This window comes from Mobula hypostoma, chromosome 14 (assembly GCF_963921235.1).
Source record: "Mobula hypostoma chromosome 14, sMobHyp1.1, whole genome shotgun sequence".
NCBI classification, from domain to species: Eukaryota; Metazoa; Chordata; class Chondrichthyes; order Myliobatiformes; family Myliobatidae; genus Mobula; species Mobula hypostoma.
In genome coordinates this window covers 16368740-16388442 of record NC_086110.1, presented here as the reverse complement: position 1 = coordinate 16388442, position 19703 = coordinate 16368740, and the positions used below count along the sequence as shown (strand labels likewise).

Here is a 19703-nt window from a genome sequence, read left to right as displayed (position 1 = left end):
TGGAAACTTCATTCCTGAATTAGAGTTTGCATGTTCTTCCTGTGAGTACATGTGTTTCACTTGGGTACCTCTGTTTCTTCCCTCTCCCCTGAAGGTCCCAAAGCCACACGGTGGCTGAATTGGCCCGTTCAAATGGCACCCACCCCAAAGGTGAGTGGTAACATCTGGGGAAGATTGGTGGGAATGTAACGAAAACAGTTTACAAGGATAAGTTTGTAGGGGAGTGGGATTGCTCACTGAGACAGTATGAACTCAAGGGACAGAATAATTTTCTACGTATGCTGTGAGGAAATATAACATTCCCAACGCCACCTCAACATTTTGAGATCAAATTCAGTTGTGTTGAATTTGTCGGGAGATTTTTAACATTTTGTTGATAGGCTAATGAATTTAGCCCAATACATCATCACCAGGTTAACAATCTTCCACAGTACTGGGGGTTTATTTTGAAAGCCCTTATTTCGAAACACATTAACTTTATTAGTTAATCCAGAAAAGCAGAACTGACATACTGTAGGTTTCTACATTTTTTTTCTGAAGTAAATAGAACTGGTGTCAGAGATACTCCTGCATAGCTGAAAGGATTGTCTCTCCAGGGTAAGTGCCAGTAGATTATTATTTTTCATCATTTGCTAAGAATTTTAATGTTTGATCTCAAACTAATCCCATTAGAAATTTAACTAGAAGCCTTTACACAGGACAGAAATATACATTTACACCTCTGATCTTAATGCTATCTGTAATCCAAAACATACATCCCTTTGTTCCCTGAGGATGTAAAGCAGATTTCCTGTAACTGAGGATTTAACCGTGATGTCAAGGTAAACGTTGGCATCCTTGGACATTGTTGAAAGAGATCAGATGCTTGAGAGATGGTTGGGGGTGGAGAGGCAAAGATGGAAGGTTCTTTTGAGTTCCATGGTGACCCTATAGAAGTGAATATATTTCTAGTCTCTGAGCCCTGATGAAGCTTCATATGTTTGAATGCAGAACTGGACTAAGGGGCAAACCAGTTCTGTGTGAGGAATGTTCCTGAAGCACACCAGGGAAAAGTGAAGATGAAAAAATAACTGAAAATCAGAAAACAACAGATGCTGAGAGTCTGAGATAATAAAAAACAGAAAACGAAGCCAAAAGTCTTTGCTTTCCACATGTGCTGTGTGCCCTGCTGAGTGTTTACAGCTTTCTCTTTTTTATTATGTTTGGAAACATTAAGTGCCTAACAGGTTATAGAGTTGCCAGAGGTGGGAGGGCGATAGTAACTGGGGAAATCAACAGTTGTATAAGAGGCTGGAGCTCAGAAGCACCATTGGAAATGACTTAAGGTCATGTTTATTTTAAGAATAGATGTAGAACAAAGAGACATGACAGAAAGACCCCAAAACTTCCCTGATATAAACTGGGACCCTGTTAGTGCAAGGGGTTTAGATGGGGCAGAATTTGTTAAATGTATCCAGGAGGATTTATTAAATTAATATGTGGATTTTCCAATGAATGGAGGGGCTGTACTAGACCTGGTTAGGTGGTGAGTCTGGCCAGGTGATTGTCCTTTCAGTGGGCAAACAGTTAGAGAACAGTAACCACAACTCCTTATCTTTCAGGATAGCTATAGATAAGGATAGGAGTGGTCCTTGTAGGAGAGTTTTAAATAGGAGTAGGGCAAATCATGAGGGCATGAGGCAGGAACTAAGAAGCGTTAATTGGGAACACCTTTTCTCTGGCAAGTCCACATCAGACATGTGGAGGGTGCTTAAAGATCAGTTGCACAGAGTAAAGAAAAAGTATGTTCCTATTAGAAGGAAGGACAGGGATGGAAAGATAAGAGAACCTTGGATATTCAGATAGGTGATGAATTTAGTCAAGAAGAAAAAGTATGCAAAGCTTTGGAAGTTAGAATCAAATAAAGCACATAAGTAGTATAAAGAAGCCACTAAAGAAGGGAATTAGGAAAGCCAGGAGGGGCAATGAAAAGTTTTTGGAAAGTATGATTAAGGTGAATCCCAGGATATTTTGTACATTCAACATGAGCAAGAGGATAACTAGGGAGAGGGAGGGACCATTCAAGGATAAAGGAGGGAACATTTGCTCAGGTGCAGAGAACGTGAGTGAGGTACTTAAGAGTACTTTGCTTCAGTATTTATCAAATAAAAGGATACGCAAGACCAGGAGATCAGTGCTGAGTGTCTAAGTAGGTTGAGGACAAGGAATTGTTGGGCCTTCTAATAAATGTTAAGGTGTATGTCCCCAGGGTCTGATGGAATTTACCCCAGGGTATTGAAGGAGGTAAGAGACAAGATTGCTGGGACCTTGTCCAGTATCTTCATGTTCTCTCTAGCCACTGGTGTACTGGTGATTGGCTAATGTTGTACAAGGGAAAATCCTGGGAACCATATACCGGTGAGTCTCACATCAGGTGTAGGGAAATTGCAGGAGAAAGTTCTTAGGGGTAGGATATATGAGCATTTGGAAACCCATTGCCTAAATAAGGAGAGCCAGCATGACATTGTGCGGGGCAGGTCAAGCCTTACCAACTTGATTGAGTTTTTTGACAAGGTGATGAGAGATTGATGAGCATAGGGCAGTGGGTGTTGTCTACGTGGATTTTAGTAAGGCGTTTGACAAAGTCCCTCCATGGAAGGCTAATCCAGAAGATTAAGATGCATAGGGTCCGTGACAAATTGGCTGTTTGGATAGAGAATTGGCTTGCACAGAAAAGGCAGAGAGTAGTAGTTGAAGGGACTTATTTGTGCTGAAGGTCTGTAATTAATGGTGTTCTGCAGAGATCTGTGCTAAGACCTCTGCTGTTTGTGATGTATATAAATGACGTAGATGAAAATGTAGATGAGTGAGTTAGTAGGTTTGTGAATGATACCAAATTTGGTGGAGTTGTGGATAATGTAGAAGACTGGCAAAGAATACAGCACATATAGATAAGTTGCAGGTATGGGCAGATGGAGTTTAACCCAGATAAATATGAGGTGTTGCACCTTGGTAGGGAAAATGCAAAGAGACAGTACACAGTTAAGGCAAGAACCTTAACAGTGTTTCTGAGAAGAGAGATCTTGGGATTGAAGTTCATAGCTCCTTGAAAGGTCAATGTTGGTTAAGAAGACTTATGGAATGCTTGCTTTTATTAGTCGAGGCACTGAGTTTAAAAGTCAAGAGATTATGTTGTAACTTTATAAAACTTTACAAAACTCTGGTTAGGCCACATCTGGAGTATTCCATACAGTTCTGGTTGCCTCACTATAGGAACTAAGTTGAAGCTTTGGAAAGGGTGCAGAAGAGGTTTACCAGGATGCTGCCTGGTTTAGAGGGTGTGTACTATCATGAGAGGCTGGATAAACTTGGGTTGTTTTCTTTGGAGCGCTGAAGACTGAGGGGAAATCTGATAGAGGTTTACAAGGTTATAAGAAACATAAATAGTGTGGACTGAGAATATCTGTTTCCCAGGGTTGAAATATGTAATACCAGAAGGTATGCTTTGAAGGTGAGAGGGAGTAAGTTTTTTATTCAGAGAATTGTGGATGTCTGGAATGCACTGCCTGGTATGATGGTAGAGGTAAATTACTTTGGAGGCTTTTAAGAGGCATATAGATAGGCACATGGATGTAAAGAAGATGGAGGGATATAGACATGGTGTAAGTAGTAGGGACTAGTGTTTGGATATTTTTGATTTGCTTTTTAGCTGGTTCAGCACAACCACAGTTGTGGGCTGAATGGCCTGTTTCTGTGATATACTGTTCATATGTTCTATATTCCATGTTCTAAATATGCACAACAGCAGTAAACTGGTACAGGAGCTTCAGGGCAAAAAAGAAAGTATAGGGAATTTAACTTAGAGATTTAAATTTGCTGTCAGAAAGCCGAAAAGTTTTATCAGTTATTGGCAGAAATAGGCAGGTTTCTGCCTGAACTCCCTGACTATTTTTGTGGTTTGGATCATTTCTACACTTTACATTTGAGTCCGCTTGCAATCTGCCATGTAGAAATTCTTCTTAGTTCCTTCCTGGTTTTGTGAGGAGACACCCAGTTATCTCATCTGTGGCTGTATAAGAACAATGGTTCACTCATCTTCAAATCACTGGTGAATTATTGGACAATGTTAAGTGGTCAGCATGTGCTTAATGTGTTGCTTTACAAATGGAATTGTGTGGGAGTTACTCAATATTTAAAATAAATACCTAAAAACCATCAATTAATATTTTCAATTTGTTACTGTATGTTTTTGAGAAGGGTGAAATGAAACGGACCTTGGTTATGGAGGGTCTGCAGAGATTTACCAGGGATGAGAGTCTCCAGTTCTGTAGAACAGGGGTCCCTAACCTTTTTTGCACTGCAGACTGGTTTAATATTCACAATATTCTTGCTGACCGGGGGGGGGGGGGCGCGGGGTGGTGGGTAGGGTTGCCAACGGACAAGAGTAGCAGTCAAATACGTTGTGTTTACCTCGAGAAAGACTACAATGACCATAAAGCCTTGTGCAGGCACCAGTGCACATGCGTGACTTGCTCATGGGTGTACGCCCCGATTTTTTTCTACAAATCGTTTTTGGCGATTCTGTTCGGGGGGGGGGGGTGTTAATCACGACCGGAATATAGGTGATCAGTGACTAATACACTCAATTTCGTTTCTAAGAGGGTTTATCTAACGAATTTAATATTAAACACACAGCGCATATTTTCCTCGCATGAATATAGTGATAAGTCAATTATCAGGGGAGCTTGAAGTAAACGTTGAACGAACTTCTAGTAGAAGTACTAGAGGCAGGTTCGATATTATCATTTAAAGAAAAATTGGATAGGTATATGGACAGGAAAGGACTGGAGGGTTATGGGCCGAGTGCAGGTCGGTGGACTAGGTAAGAGTAGTGTTCGGCACGGACTAGAAGGGCAGAGATGGCCTATTTCCGTGCTGTAATTGTTATATGGTTATATAAGTCAATAGCATCATAACATTTTAAGTAATGTTTTGATTTAAACACACAGTGCATATTTTCCCCGTATGAACATATAAAACCATTGCAACCCACCAATATCGCTGAATCAGTGGCAGCCCTGGGCTTGTTTCCCTGCAACAAGACGGTCCCATCGAGGGGTGATGGGAGACAGCAATACTCGAAGGAGGTTCCTTATGTCCAGTCTATTCCGCAATTTAGTTTTCGTTGCATTCATTGCAGAGATATGTTGGAAATTGAAGCAACGTTTTCAGTGCTTTCGTGGCTATCTCAGGATATTTAGCCTTGACTTTGATCCAGAATGCCGGCAGAGATAGTATGTCAAACATACTTTTCAGCCCGCCGTCATTTGCAAGCTTGAGGAGTTGATCTCCTTCCCACGCTGACATGGATGACGCGCGGGTCATGACCTCGTGTGCGTTAAAGCTCAACAGTGCACGTGACAGGGAATGAGAAAAGGAGCAGCTGACTCATATCGCCAAATCATATCGTTTCCTCACGGCCCGGTAGCACATGCTTTGCGGCCCGGTAGTTGGGGACCGCTGCTGTAGAAGAACAGAATCAACTTTTTCTTAGAGTGAAAGTTAAGTTGGGCAGCTACCTGCTCCATTTTGTAGTCACCAGCCCATCTCTCTTACTGGCATTAATCAGAATCTGAGCCAGATAATTTGCAACCTTTGGTTCTGAAATGAACTTAAGTCTCATCATTAATTTGGAGTGATTCTAACCCTGTAATGTTCCCTGATGTGAGAGCACTCTCAGCATAAATAAGAAATCTTTATAATGCGTATCTGTTACAAAGTAAGAAAGAGAATGAATTTCATGTCTTAATTATGTGTAAAAGGATTTGGTAATTGCTAATTGATCTACTGTGTCACATGTACTGGGATATTTTTATTTTTTGAGATACAGTGCAGAATAGGCCCTTCTGGGCCTTCAAGCCACATTGCCCAGCAATCCCCCAATTTAATCATAGCCTAATCATGGGACAATTTACAACGACCAATTAATCTGCCAACTGGGACGTCTTTGGAGGAAACCGGAGGGCCCAAAGGAAACCCATGGGGAGAACATACAAATTCCTTACAGGCAGCAGTGGGAATTGGACCCAGGAGCCTATACCGTAAAGCATTATTCTGACCACTATGCTACCACGCTGCCCTATATGAGAGTTACAGTTAAAGCATTTTTGTGTATGCCACCCAGACAGATCATCCCATACATTTCATATAAAAGATATGTTCAAGAATATTCTAACAGCAGAGTAGAAGCTGTTTTTGAGACTGGTGGTACATGTTCTCTTGTATCTTGGGTGGTGGGGGTGGGGGGAAAAGAGAGAATGTCAGGGAGAGGCCAATACTGAATATACATTCAATCTCAGCAATATTTATCAGTGACTCTTATTTTGAGTGTCCTGTTGGAGCAATTCAAAATTCAGCACTGGAGTTGGTCCACTAACAGACAGGTGATTCATTTCAGAGCTCAACCTAACTACAACAGCAAGAGAATGACCCAGCATGTTTTCTAGCCTATTCTACCTGATTTGCATTGTCATGGAAATATATACTGTCACAGAGCTTATCATACATGAGCAATATTCTTTAAAGACAGTGTTATCAAGAGCCTTATATCTAGCTGCTGTTCAGCAGTTGCTATCTGCAAGATCACAATAACACATTTTACTACAAAACAAAAAGATCACATTGTCTTGTGCAATTGCGCCATTGTTAAACATGCCCATCTTTATTAACCTGCCTCTTTGACCCTCTTACAGTCATAAATCTGTCATTATCCCCCTGGTTGTCTCTCTTACAAGACCATGTGCATTTCTCCTTAATTGATTATGCTCAGGATTTAGGTGATGGAACTTTTTGTCCCATCACTTCACATAGCTCATAAAACATAGAATATGCCCTTCAGTCCACGATGATGTGCTATCCATTTAACCTTGTCCAAGATCAATCTAACTCCCTCTAGCATTTTTCTTTCATCCGTATGCCTATCTAAGATAGATTATTCTCAGGATTTAGGTGATGGGACTTGTCACTGTTACTTTCTATCACTTCACATAGGTCAATGCACTTCTGCTGAAACCTTCACCCCGCATTGGGGTTTCCTGAATTCAATGATTCTGAAATTCAATAAACCAGCCTCCAGCACTGTATATGACTTGAAAATCTTCCAAATGTTTGTCCTACGACTAGTATACTGCAACACCACTGGATTTCACATACAGCCTGAAATGGACCCCATGTCACAATGTACAAGTGATTTGGACTCAAGAAAACGTGGGAGAGTTAGAAGCACTGGAGTTTCAATTCATTTCCAGTGTCAACCCTTCAAATGGAAAACATAATGGAGCACTGGGGGCTTGCTTTTACAACGGAAACAAGCAATGAGTAAGTTCATCCCGGTTGCCTCTCAAAGTCAGAGTAATTTGGCCTATATCCTTTAGTTTGCTTTAGACAGATCAACACCATTCTCCAGAGCCATTCTCTGTTTATGGTTCCTACAATTCCCTTCTATTTCATCATCTTCAACATGGTCTTTACTTCATCTTCCCTTGTTATAATTCATTGTATGTTTTCATTTCTTCAGCCAGATCATACAGACAATGGAAACTGCATGTGGGTGTATAATTATATGGAAAAGAGGAAGCATTATTTTGTTAATATTCATTATTGGAATGATATCTGGTAAGACACATTATTTCTTGTTTGTGTTACATGTTTGAAAGCTTTCATATTCTTATAGTTGTTAGAACTAGGTGAGTGACTTGTGCATCTTACGTTCAACCTTCCTCAGTCCTTAAGCAAGAAATGTGCCTTCTTAACATGCCTGAGTCAGCACCTCAGAAATATCCCACAATATGTAAGATACAAAATATTAAGGTTATGAAATGCACTGTATACAAAGAGAGATTGCATAAGCAACGTTTCTTTTCATTACTAGAGCATAGGAGTCTCAGTGGTGACTTTATAGTTTACTTTAATATGACGGACATGGTTAGATGGTCAGATTCTTTTCCTGAGGACAATAATGTAGCAACCGAGAGAGATAGAGTTCAGTGGATGATAACATTGCAGCACTATGGGGAAAGGGGTGTGAATGAGGAGATTGGGTCAGAAGTCTGGTAGAGTGAGGGAAAAAGCTGATGTTAAGCCTGAACATCTGAGCTTTCAAACTCCTGTACTCTCTGCTAGAAGGTGGAAGAGAGAAAAGGGAAAGGTCAGGGAAGCATGCTCTTGCTAGCCACCCTGAAGTAACACACCATGAAGATGGACTGGATGGAAAGAAGTGTTGCACCTTTGGTGGACTGAGCTGTGTTTACCAGTGTCTGCAAGATCCATCAGTCCAGAGCAGAGCAAGTATAAGTCAGACTGAGATGCCATTTGTTGGAGTACTTTCTGCAGTGCATCTGACTTCTGCCAGCAAGATGTATGGAATGAAGCCAATGGGGATTAAGGGGACACATCTTTGTGGAACTTAGTTTCCCTGCTAAAAATGGGTGTAAAAGGCAATGAAGTCATCAGAAGAGATGTGTCTTTGCTAGAGATTGTCCCCCCGCCATTTCTGCTTGCAGCCAATGGTAGTGTTCAGGCCCTGCCTGGACTCAGCTGACTCAACTGACTGTCCAGCTTGCTCTAGTGTTCTCTCTCGGCATTCCTGATAGCTTTCAGAGATCATACTTGGCTTTCTGGTACAGTGCAAGCTCATCCATCCTGAATACCTTGGATCAGGACTTTAGCAGACAGTGAGTTCATTTAAGATGTCTGGTTAGGATTAACCCTAATTGTCTTCATCAGAACACAGTTGTTAACAGATTTCTTGATGAAGCTAGTTACAACTGAAGTACACTCATTCAGGTGGGATGAAGTAGACCTGAGAGATGCTGATGTTATTTGGGGAGTACATTCCTGAAGTTTGCTTGATTGAAGTCACTAACAATGATTATTATTATTTGATTTTGTATTTGCACATTTTATTTTCTTTTGCACATTGGTTGCTTGTCAGCCTTTGTTAGGGTGTAGTTTTTCATTAATTCTATAGTATTTCTTTGTTAGAACATAGAACAGTACAGAACAGAAAGAGGCCCTTTGGTCTACAACTGTGGTTGTGCCGAACCATCTAAAGAGCAAATCAAAAACACCCAAACACAAATCCCTCCTACCTACACGATATCAATATCTCTCCATTACTCTTATATCAATATAACTATCTAAACATCTCCTGAAATCCTCTAATGTATTTGCCTCTACCACCATACCAGGCTGTGCATTCTCGGCATCCACCACTCTCTGAGTAAGAACTTACCCCTTACATCCGCCTCTCACCATCAATGTATGCCGTCTGCTATTAGACATTTCAACCTTGGGAAAACAGATACTCTCAGCCCACTATACTTATATCTCTTATGATCTTGTAAACCTCTATCTGATCTCTCCTCAGCCTTTTGCACTCCAGAGAAAACAACCCAAGTTTATCCAGCCTCTCGCAACAGCATACGCCCTCTAAACCAGGCATCCTTCTGAACCTCTTCTACACCCTCTCCAAAGCTTTAATATCATTCCTAATATGTGATGACCAGAACTGTATGTAATACTCCAGATATGGCCTGACTAGAGTTTTGTAAATTTTTATAAAGTTACAACATAACCTCTTGACTTCTAAGCTCAGTGTCTTGACTAATAAAAGCAAGCATTCCATAAGCCTTCTTAACCAATTTATCGACCTTTCAAGGAGCTATGAATTTGGATCCCAAGATCTCTCTGCTCAGAAATACTATTCAGGATCTTGCCCTTAACAGTGTTCTGTCTCCTACCAATGTGCAACACCTCACATTTATTGGGTAAGCTGCATCTGCCATTCCTTTGCCCATATCTGCAACTAATCTATATTATGCTGCATTCTTTGGCAGTCTTCTACACTATCCAGAGCTCCAGCAGTCTTGGTTTCATCCGCAGACTTACTAATCAACTCATCTACATTTTCATCCAGGTCATTTATATACATCACAAGCAGCAGAGGTCGTAGCACAGATCCCTGCAGAATACCATTAATTACAGACCTCCAGCTCAAATAAGTCCCTTCAACCACCACCCCCTGTCTTCTGTGCACAAGCCAATTCTGAATCCGTCCTGACGAAGGGTTCTGGCCCAAAACATTGACTGATTGTTTCCACGGATGCTGCCCGACCTGCTGAGTTCCTCCAGCATGTTGTGAGTGTTGCTTTGACCCCAGCATCTGCAGAGTATTTTGTGCTTACTCACACTTCTTCTTCCTTGACCTCCTAATGACCTAACATATTTATGCACTCAGCATCGATCTCCAGATCCTCCATGCCCTTTTCCTTTGTAAGTACTGAAGCAAAGTAGTCATTAATCTGATTACATTACCCACATTCTCTGCATCCAAGTGCTCAGCCACTGAAAGGTCAGTCCCCTGGCCAGGCTCATCACCTAACACCAGGTCCAGTACAGCCCTTCCGCTCATTGGACCATCCACATAATGATTTAATAACCCTTAACATACTCTGCCCCATCTAAACCTCTTACACTAGGAAGGTTCCCGTTGAAAACCCCCATGACAACAACTCTATTATCTTTATACATTTCCTTAATCTGATTACGTATCTATTCCTCAATGTCCTGGTAGCTACTAGGGGAGATGATCTGTAGTACAATCCCATTAGTATGATTGCACCCTTCCTATTCCTGAGTTCTACCCAAATGGACTCCATTACGACCCTCCCCCCAAGTGCAGTCGTGATATTGTCCCTAATTAGTAGCGCAACTTCCCACTGCCCCTTTTACCTCCTCCTCCATCTTTTATAAAACTTCTAAAAGCCTGGTACATTTATCACCCATTCCTGTGAATGCCTGCAAGAAAATAAATCTGAAGGTAGTATATCGTGACATGTACATACAGTACATTGATAATAGTCGAACTTTGAATGTTGTACAAAGCAATGGGGTTTGCTGTCTCAGGAGAGTTGACAGCCATGTATAATTGGTCCAGTGATACCTTGGAGCTGACTTCAAAAAATATCTAAACTACCAACAAAATGATGGAGGTGAATTCCCTTCGTAGATAATAGAAATGTCATTATGTAAATCTTATTAAATTTTAAAGTCTTAATTAAATTCCAGATTGTTAACTGAATGTTAATCCATGGCTGCCATGTGAATCTTGGATTCAATTGGATAGATCAATGGCAGATGGAATTTAATTTGGGAAAGTATAGTGCACTTTGGTAATTCACAATCTAGAAGGAAATAAAAGTCATACAGCACTACAGCAAGGAAACAGGCCCTTCAGCCCATCTAGTCTATGCTGAACTATTATGCTGCCTAGTCTCATTGACCTGTATCTCGACCATAGTCCTCCATACTCCTCCCATCCATTTACTATCCAAATTATTCTTAAATGTTGAAAACAAATCCATTCCCACTGACAGATCGTTACTCACTCTCAACACTCTGAGCGAAGTAGTTCCCCCTCATTTCATCTTTCATCCTTAAACCATGACCTCTAGTCAGAACTATACACAATACTTCAAATTAAGCATCATCAAAATCTTAAACAACTTAAATATAACACCCAGCTCCTGCATTCAATACTTTGATTTAAGAAGGAGGCCAATGTGTCAAAAGCTCGTTACAACTCTATCTACATATGACGTTACTTTAAAGGAATTATGGATCTGTACTTCTAGATCCCTCTGTTCTACTGCATTCCTCAGTGCCCTCTGCTCACCATACAAGTCCCACCCTGGTTTGTCTGCAACACATCACTCAGGTCTGCATTAAATTCCATCTGCTATTTATCAGCCCCTTTTTCCCAGTTGGTCCAGCTCCTGCTGCAAGCTTGCTGATCCAGTTTGCCACATTATCATCCAGATGATTGATATAGATGACAAACAAAAAGCCTTACTAAAGTCCATGTTGACGACATCCACTGCCTTTCCTTCGTCAATTTTCCGAATAACTTTGTTTTTTGGCCTACACCTGATCCATAGCCCTCCATATCCCTACCATCCATGTACCTATCCAGACATCTCTTACATGGTGAAATTGAGCTTGCATGCACCACTTGTGTTGGCAGCTCATTCCACATTCTCACAACCCTCTGAGTGAAGAAGTTATCCCTTGTGTTCCCCTTAAACCTCTCAGCTTTCACCTTTAACCCTTAACACATGACCTCTGGCTGTGTCCCACTCAACCTCAGTGGAAAAAGCCTGCTTGCATGTACCCTATCTATACCCTTCATAATTTTGTATACTTCTATCAAATTTCCTCCTAGTCTTCTACATTCTAAAGAATCCAGTCCTAACCTATTCAATCTTTCTTTATAATTCAGGTCCTCCAGACTAGGCAACATCCTTGTAATTTTCCTCTGTACTCTCTCGACCTTATTTACATCTATCCTGTAGATAGGTGACCAAAACTGCACACAATACTCCAAATTAGGCCTCACCAATGTCTTATTTAATTTCAACATAACAAACTGTTTCCTGAACTCAATTCTTTGATTTATGAAGGCCAATGTGCCTAAAGCTTTCTTTCTGACCCTGTTTACCTATGATGCCACTTTCAATTAATTATAGACATGTATTCCCAGATCCCTTTGTTCTACCATAGTCCTCTGTGTCCTAGCCTTCACTGTGTAAGACCTACCCTGGTTGTTGCTACCAAAGTGCAAAACCTTGCACTTGTTTGCATTAAATTCCATCTGCCATTTTTCATCCTATTTTCCAGCTGATGCAGATCCCTCTGCAAGCTATGATAGCCTTCCTCACTGTCCACTACACCCCCAATCCTGGTGTCATCAGCATACTTGCTGATCCAGTTAACCACATTATCATCCAGATCATTGATATAGATCAGAGGTCCCCAACCGTTTTTGCACTGCGGACCGGTTTAATATTGACAATATTCTTGCGGACCGGCCGACAGGGGGGTGTTGATCATGACTGGAATATAGGTGATAAGTCAACTATAAGTCACTTATAAGTGGCCAATACACTCAATTTCGTTTCTAAAAGGGTTTATCTAACGAATTTAATATTAAACACACAGCGCATATTTTCCTCGCATAAGTCAATTATAAGTCACTTATAAGTCAATAGCATCATAACATTTTAAATAACGTTTGGATATTAAACACACAGCACATATTTTCCTTGTATGAACAAATAAAATCATTGCAACACACCAACATTGTTGAATCAGTGGGAGCCCTGGGCTTGTTTCCCTGCAACAAGACGGTCCCATCGAGGGGTGATGGGAGACAGCGATACTCAAGGGGAGTTCCTTACATGTCCGGTCTATTCCACAATTTAGTTTTTGTTGCATTCATTGCAGAAAACCCCGCTTTGCAGAGATATGGTGTTGGAAATGGAAGCAACGTTTTCAGTGCTTTCATGGCTACGTCAGGATATTCAGCCTTGACTTTGATCCAGAATGCCGACAGAGATGTTATGCCAAACATATTTCTCAGCCACCATCAGTTGCAAGCTCGAGGAGTTGATCTTCTTCCCGTGCTGACATGGATGATTCACCGGGGACATTCACAAATGGGTTACGGACCCATACTGTTGCACGTCTTGGGTCATTTGCGGTTGGGAAGTAACACTTGAATTCTGTCGACAGCGAAGATAGGTGATTGCGGACCAGCTGTGAGAAGGATGGTGCAGCCTCAGTCTCTCGCAGAATCCCAGCTAATGTTGGGAATATGTGAAATATGTCCCTGTCCACTCGCTGTCCCCACAGATCCAATTTGGCTTTGAAAGCAGACACTTAATCTGCCAACTTGAAGACAGCTGTCATCCTCCCCTGAAGTGACAAATTGAGTTCATTGAGCAGGTTGAAGATGTCACACTGATAAGCCAGTTTTGCTATCCACTCCTCGTCACTGAAGTGTGCTGCCAGTGATGACTTTTTCCCTGAAAGATATCTCTAGCTGCTCTCTTAACTCAAAAACCCTAGCCAGGGCTGTCCCCCTTGATAGCCACCTGACTTCAGTGTGTAAGAGAAGGCACTTGTTCTCTGCATCCATTTCCTCGCAAAGCTGCTCAAACAGACATGAGTTAAGGGCTTTTGCTTTGATGTGATTGATAACTTCAACAACGTCACTCAATACGCTGTTAAGATCAGGTGACATTTTTTGGCTAGTCAGCATTTCCCTGTGTGTGACACAGTGTGTAGACTGGCATTCAGGAACAACCTCTTTGACTCGGGTAGTGAAACCAGACAGCTGTCTAGTCATAGCTGCAGCCCCGTCTGTGCATATTCCAACACAGAATAGCCAGTCCAGTTTGCCTGATGTATAGTCATTCAAAGACTTGAATAGTCCTGCCCCATTTGTGTTAGTTAGCAGCGGCAGTGCACACAACAAATCCTCATGCAGATCGTCTTGAAATATATATAGTAGATAGACCAGCAGTATTGCCTTGTTGTTGACATCGGTAGACCCGACGACCTGGATAGCATACCATGGCGACTTGCTAAGCCATTCCAACAGCTGTGCTTCGATGTCCTCTGCTATGTCATTGATTCTCCTTGAAACTGTGGTAGCTGAAAGAGAAACCTGTGCCATCGTGTTAGCTGCAGCTTCTCCCAACAGTTCATGGAACATGTCCTTGGCAGCAGGCAGAATCAATTCTTCACCAACAGTGAAAGGCTTCTTAGCCTTAGCAATACGGCTAGCCACTAAGTACGACACTCTCAGAGCAGCAGCATTTGTGGAGGTGGTGGCTCTCAGCACTTGCTTCTGTCCCACTTGCTCACGTTTTTTCCGCTCAAAAATCTCAACGGGTTTGTCTTTAAGCGCAGAGTGCTTGGACTCAAGGTTCCGAAGCAGTTTTGAGGGCTTCATTGTCTCTTTAGACAGCTTGTCTCCACATATCACACACAGGGGGCTTGGAGCGTGCGAGTCACCGGTCGCAATGAAGCCATATTTTATGCACGACTCATCATTTTTTCTGTTAAAGGAAGCTTTCTTTTTTTTGCAGTCTCGGCCTCAGCTGTCTCTGTGTTATCATCATCATTAGGCCTTTTATGTCCCCACCACCTCTTCCAAAGAAACTCTCAAGCGACGTTTGTTTTTCACTCATTGAGTAGTTGTAGCAAACATAGAACATAGAATAGTACAGCACAGTAGAGGCCCTTCAGCCCACAATGTTGTGCCGACCCTCAAACCCAGTCTCCCATATAACCCCCCACCTTAAATTCCGCCATATACCTGTCTAGTAGTCTCTTAAATTTCACGAGTGTATCTGCCTCCACCACTGACTCGGGCAGTGCATTCCATGCACCAACCACTCACTGAGTAAAAAACCTTCCTCTAATATCCCCCTTGAACTTCCCACCCCTCACCTTAAAGCCATGTCCTCTTGTATTGAGTAGTGGTGCCCTGGGGAAGAGGCGCTGGCTGTCCACTCTAAAGGACCCCGCACTGATCCCTGTGGTGCACCACTAGTTACAGGCCTCCAGTCAGAGAGGAAATCCTCTACTACCACTCTCTGGCTTCTTCCACATAGCTAATGTCTAATCCAATTTACTACCTTATCCTGAACGCCGACCCTTCTTGACCAGCCTCCCATGCGAGACCTTGTCAAATGCCTTACTAAAGCTCATGTAGACAACATCCACTGCTTTGCCTTCATTTACTTTCCTGGTAACTTACTCAAAAAACTCGACATGATTGGTTAGACATGACCTATCATGCATGAAGCCATGCTGATCGTCCCGAATCAGTCCATGTCTATTCAAATACTTACAGATTTGGTCCCTTAGAATACCTTCCAATAACTATCCCACAACTGATGTCAAACTCACTTACCTATAATTTCCTGGTTTATTTAAGCAGCTTTCTTTTTGCCTGTCAACCAACCCCTTAGTCTCCCAGAGTTCATCCAGCTGCAGCTCCAATTCCCTAACATGGTCTGTAAGAAGCTGCAGCTGGATGCACTTCTAGCAGGTGTACTCATCAGGGGCACTGGAGGTCTCCCTACCTTCTCATATTCCACAACAGGAACATTCCACTGACTGGCATTCCCACTGCTTTAACTGTGAATTAAGAAATAGAGAAAAAAAAAGAAATTTACCAAAATCGACCTACAGCCTCTGCCTGTCCTCACTGAAGGCTCTGTGGTTTAAAGCCTTAGCTCTGCACTCCAGCGTTAGCCCATTCACACTGGCCACTGCCACCATGGCCGCTCCACTTAAACCGAACCTCTTTTGATCTTCCCCTGTAAGTGCCTAATTACCCCACAATCTGGGGTGCACAGAATGTCCCGACTGCCCCACTAGCTTTTGTTTTTAAAAGTGGGTCCCGTCGGGCACTCTCCAGCGGCTCCCTGAGATCCGTGGCACGCGGAATATCCAGATTGCACCCACTCACTTTTTCTTTTCAAAATGTAGAGGAAATGGCTGGATACTTATGAGCATTATGGAAGAATTCTGTACAGTCTGGTCACCAGGCTACAGGAAGAATGTACTAGCATTGGAGTGAATACAGAAGAGATTCCCCAGGAGGTTTTCTGGATTGGAGGATTATAGCCAAAAGGAGAGATTGGATAGGTTCAGCCTTTTCTCTTTGGAGCATAGGATCTCAAGACTGACCTTTTTAGAACAATGAGGAGCTTTGGTGGGATAGTTGGCCAGATACCTTATCTAAGTACTAGAGAGTCTATAACTAGAAAGCAGAAGTTTAAGATCAATGAGATGAAATTTAATGAAGATCTGAGCGGTGAGCTTCCACTCAGATTCACAGCACTGCAGCAACTCCCTAATAATGGCTCTCTCTTTTTGTCTGTACAGATATGAGTTGCAGGAAATCATGCGGAGCGGACAGTGACAAGGGTCAGTAACTTGAATATTAACATCATGAGAAACTTTCAGTTTTCTGAACCCTTTCATTTCTAGCCAAGTTATTGACAAATCTCATTAAACCAGAAGCTGTCAGGGAAAAAGAAATCTCTGAGAAAGAGAGAAATGAAAATATTGGTTGCTATGAATGATGACATAGCTTCCTATCATCTAAAACTTTGGCAAACTTCCATAGTTGTTTAGTAAGAAGTGTATTGACTGGCTGCATCACAGCCTGGTATGGAAGCATCAATGTCTTTGAATGGAAAATCCTACAAGAGGTAATGGGTTCTGCCCAGTACATCACGGGTAAAGCCCTCCCAACCACTGAGCACATCTACATGAAATGCTGTTGTAGGAAAGCAGCATCGATCATCAGAGATCCCCACCACCCTGATCATGGTCTCTTCTCACTGCTGCCATCAGGTAGAAGGTACAGGTGCCTTAAGACTCTCACAAGCATTCAAGAACAGTTCCTACCCCTCAACCATCAGGCTCTTGAATAAAAGGGGATAACTTCACTCTCTTGCCCCTTCATTGAGATGTTTCCCACAACCAATGATCTCACTTTAAGGTCTCTTCATCTCATTATCTCATGATCTTGTTATTTATTGCTATTTATGTATATTTGCATTTGCACAGTTTGTTCTCTTCTGCACTCTGGCTGATCTTTCATTGATCCTGTAATAGTTGCTATTCTATAGATTTGCTGAAGATGCCCACAGGAAACTGAATCTCAGGGTTGTAAATGGTGATGTATATGAACTTTGGTCATAAATTGACTTCGAGCTTTGAAATCAAATTTTCAGATATTCCAACATTGACCATGGTCCCCGTGAAGAGTCAGATGGTCATTAACTTAATTTTTATTGTTATTTAGGTCTCCTAACTCCTTGAATCCTCTGGTAAGGACGTGCGTGTCATGGTCAGGTCCATGAAGTCTGCGTTCCGGTTTATGGTCCGGTCCATCAATCCTTATTCCAGGTTTTCCGGTTTTCCCTTGTTCTGTTGTGTGCCTTAATTGAGGCACATGACTCTCATTTTGGGCTGGCTACAGAAACAGCTCCTGGGTTCAGCTTCAGTTGCTGGACTGTTCCCTTCCCATCCCCTTCTTTCTGAAGCCTCGCCTGCAACTTTCGCCTGTGTCCTCGTCTGCAACCTACGCCTGTGACCTGCAAGGCCATCAGGTTCAGCCGCCAGAGTAAGACCGGGGTCTTGCTGTGTCAAGATAAGGAATAGTCTGTCATTGTTTGGAATTGTCTCTTTGTGTCCTCATCTTTGCTAGGTGGGTCCGGCCATTTGCCGCTACCTTGAGTTGAGAACAGTCTGTGTGTCGTCGCCTTCGCTAGGTAGGTCCGGCTGTTTGCCGTTACCGTGTGTTGGGATCTATCTCTTCGTGTTCGGTGTTCTGTGTGTAGAAAGAGCCCTGGCCCTTAGTCCTGTTCCCAAGGAGGGGGTCCTGGCTCTGTGTGCTGTGTATGAGTCCTGGCCCTACGTCCTGCTCCCAAGGAGGGGTCCAGGCTCTGTGTTCCAGGTTCCCAAGTTCCAAGTGCAAGGTTCCGAGGTTCCTGTCTCCCAAGTCCAAGTCAAGGCTTTGTGTTCTCGTGCTGTCCATGTGCTTCACCCAGCCCTGTACTGAAGTTCCCTCATCCTGTCCAGGTGTCTCATGTCCGGTCCTGTAGCCACGCCATGACCTGTAGCCACGTCTTGTCCTAGCCTAAACCCGGATTCCAGTTCCGAGTCAAGACCCAGGTTCCGGGTCCTGGTCCAAGCTCTAGTTCTGGAGTCCCTAGTCCAGGCTCCGTGTTCCTAGTTCCTTGTCTGGGTTCCGTGTTTCTTGTCCATGTCCTAGTCCAGGCCCTGCATCCTAGTTTCGTCCAGGGCCTCTGTCAATGTCCAGTGTCCTTTCTTCCCGACTTACTTTGCTTTCCTGATACACCTAGTCCTGTTGGTAGTACTTCAGTGTGTGTCTTGGATTTGTGTCCACTACCCCCACCCCCCTTATGACAATGTGGAATAGAAAGATGAAAAGTGGTAACTTTTGTTCAGTCTAGGAGCTGGATAGAGTGAGAGTTCTTGCAATTTAAAGTTCTGCTTCAGGTTTTCCAAATATTATGAAGAGTCATATCCAGACTGGTGACCTTTAGTGCACTACAGGGGAAGATAGCAGCTGTGTTTCAATAGTAAAAATTCCACAGTCTACAGATAGGTAATTTATGTAAAGCTCTCCTCTATGGTGTTGGATGTGGGATAAAATAAAAGGAGTAATTGTATTAATAGGATGCACTTTCTGACACTGCAAGATAACTACACAATTCCAACTTCCATCTCCTATTCCAGGCTCTTCCGGGATCTAAACTCCTATTGATTTGTGCAATGCCTTTATGGAGCAACTGATATACAGAGACCCAGGCATTCACCACATCCTGGCAAGGGTGGCCATTCACAGGTCCAGGCAAAGGGGAGTCAACAGAGAAATTAGTGGCATAATTCAAAGCTACTAACTGTAGAGAATGTGATTCATGGAATATTGTAGAATTGTAGCAATGTGATGTTATAATCAACCTGCTTTAAGAAAGGGGAAGAAAGGTTTCAACAATCTTGCAACAACTCTACACAGTGGCCTTTTCTTTTTGTTTCTGCAGAGACGTATTGCAAAGAGCAATGTAAGAAGAATGAAGTCAAAGGTCAGTCATTTTTACCATCCCAAAAAAACTCCCAGCTATTGGAATTTCTGCTCTTTAACTAAATTTATGAGAAATACCAACAATCAGGAAAGATCAGCAGTCTTGCAATTGTTAACCTATTTTCTCAGCTACAGGTGTTATCAATGTAAATCAGAATGAGATTCTTTGGAAGTGATTGCAGTCTGGGGA

The 19703-nt window shown here is 42.4% G+C and overlaps 1 protein-coding gene across 1 annotated transcript in view; it reads left to right on the top strand.

Moving 5' to 3' along the window:
• Positions 1-551: 551 nt before the first annotated feature.
• LOC134356592 (adhesion G-protein coupled receptor G1-like) overlaps positions 552-19703 on the top strand; it is a 101112-nt gene continuing 81960 nt past the window's right edge. Inside the window, exons 1-4 of the mRNA XM_063067552.1 lie at positions 552-597; positions 7556-7653; positions 16780-16821; positions 19473-19514. Coding sequence (XP_062923622.1) covers positions 7572-7653; positions 16780-16821; positions 19473-19514 — 166 coding nt within the window. The 5' untranslated portion in view covers positions 552-597; positions 7556-7571. The remainder of the gene's footprint in view (positions 598-7555; positions 7654-16779; positions 16822-19472; positions 19515-19703) is intronic.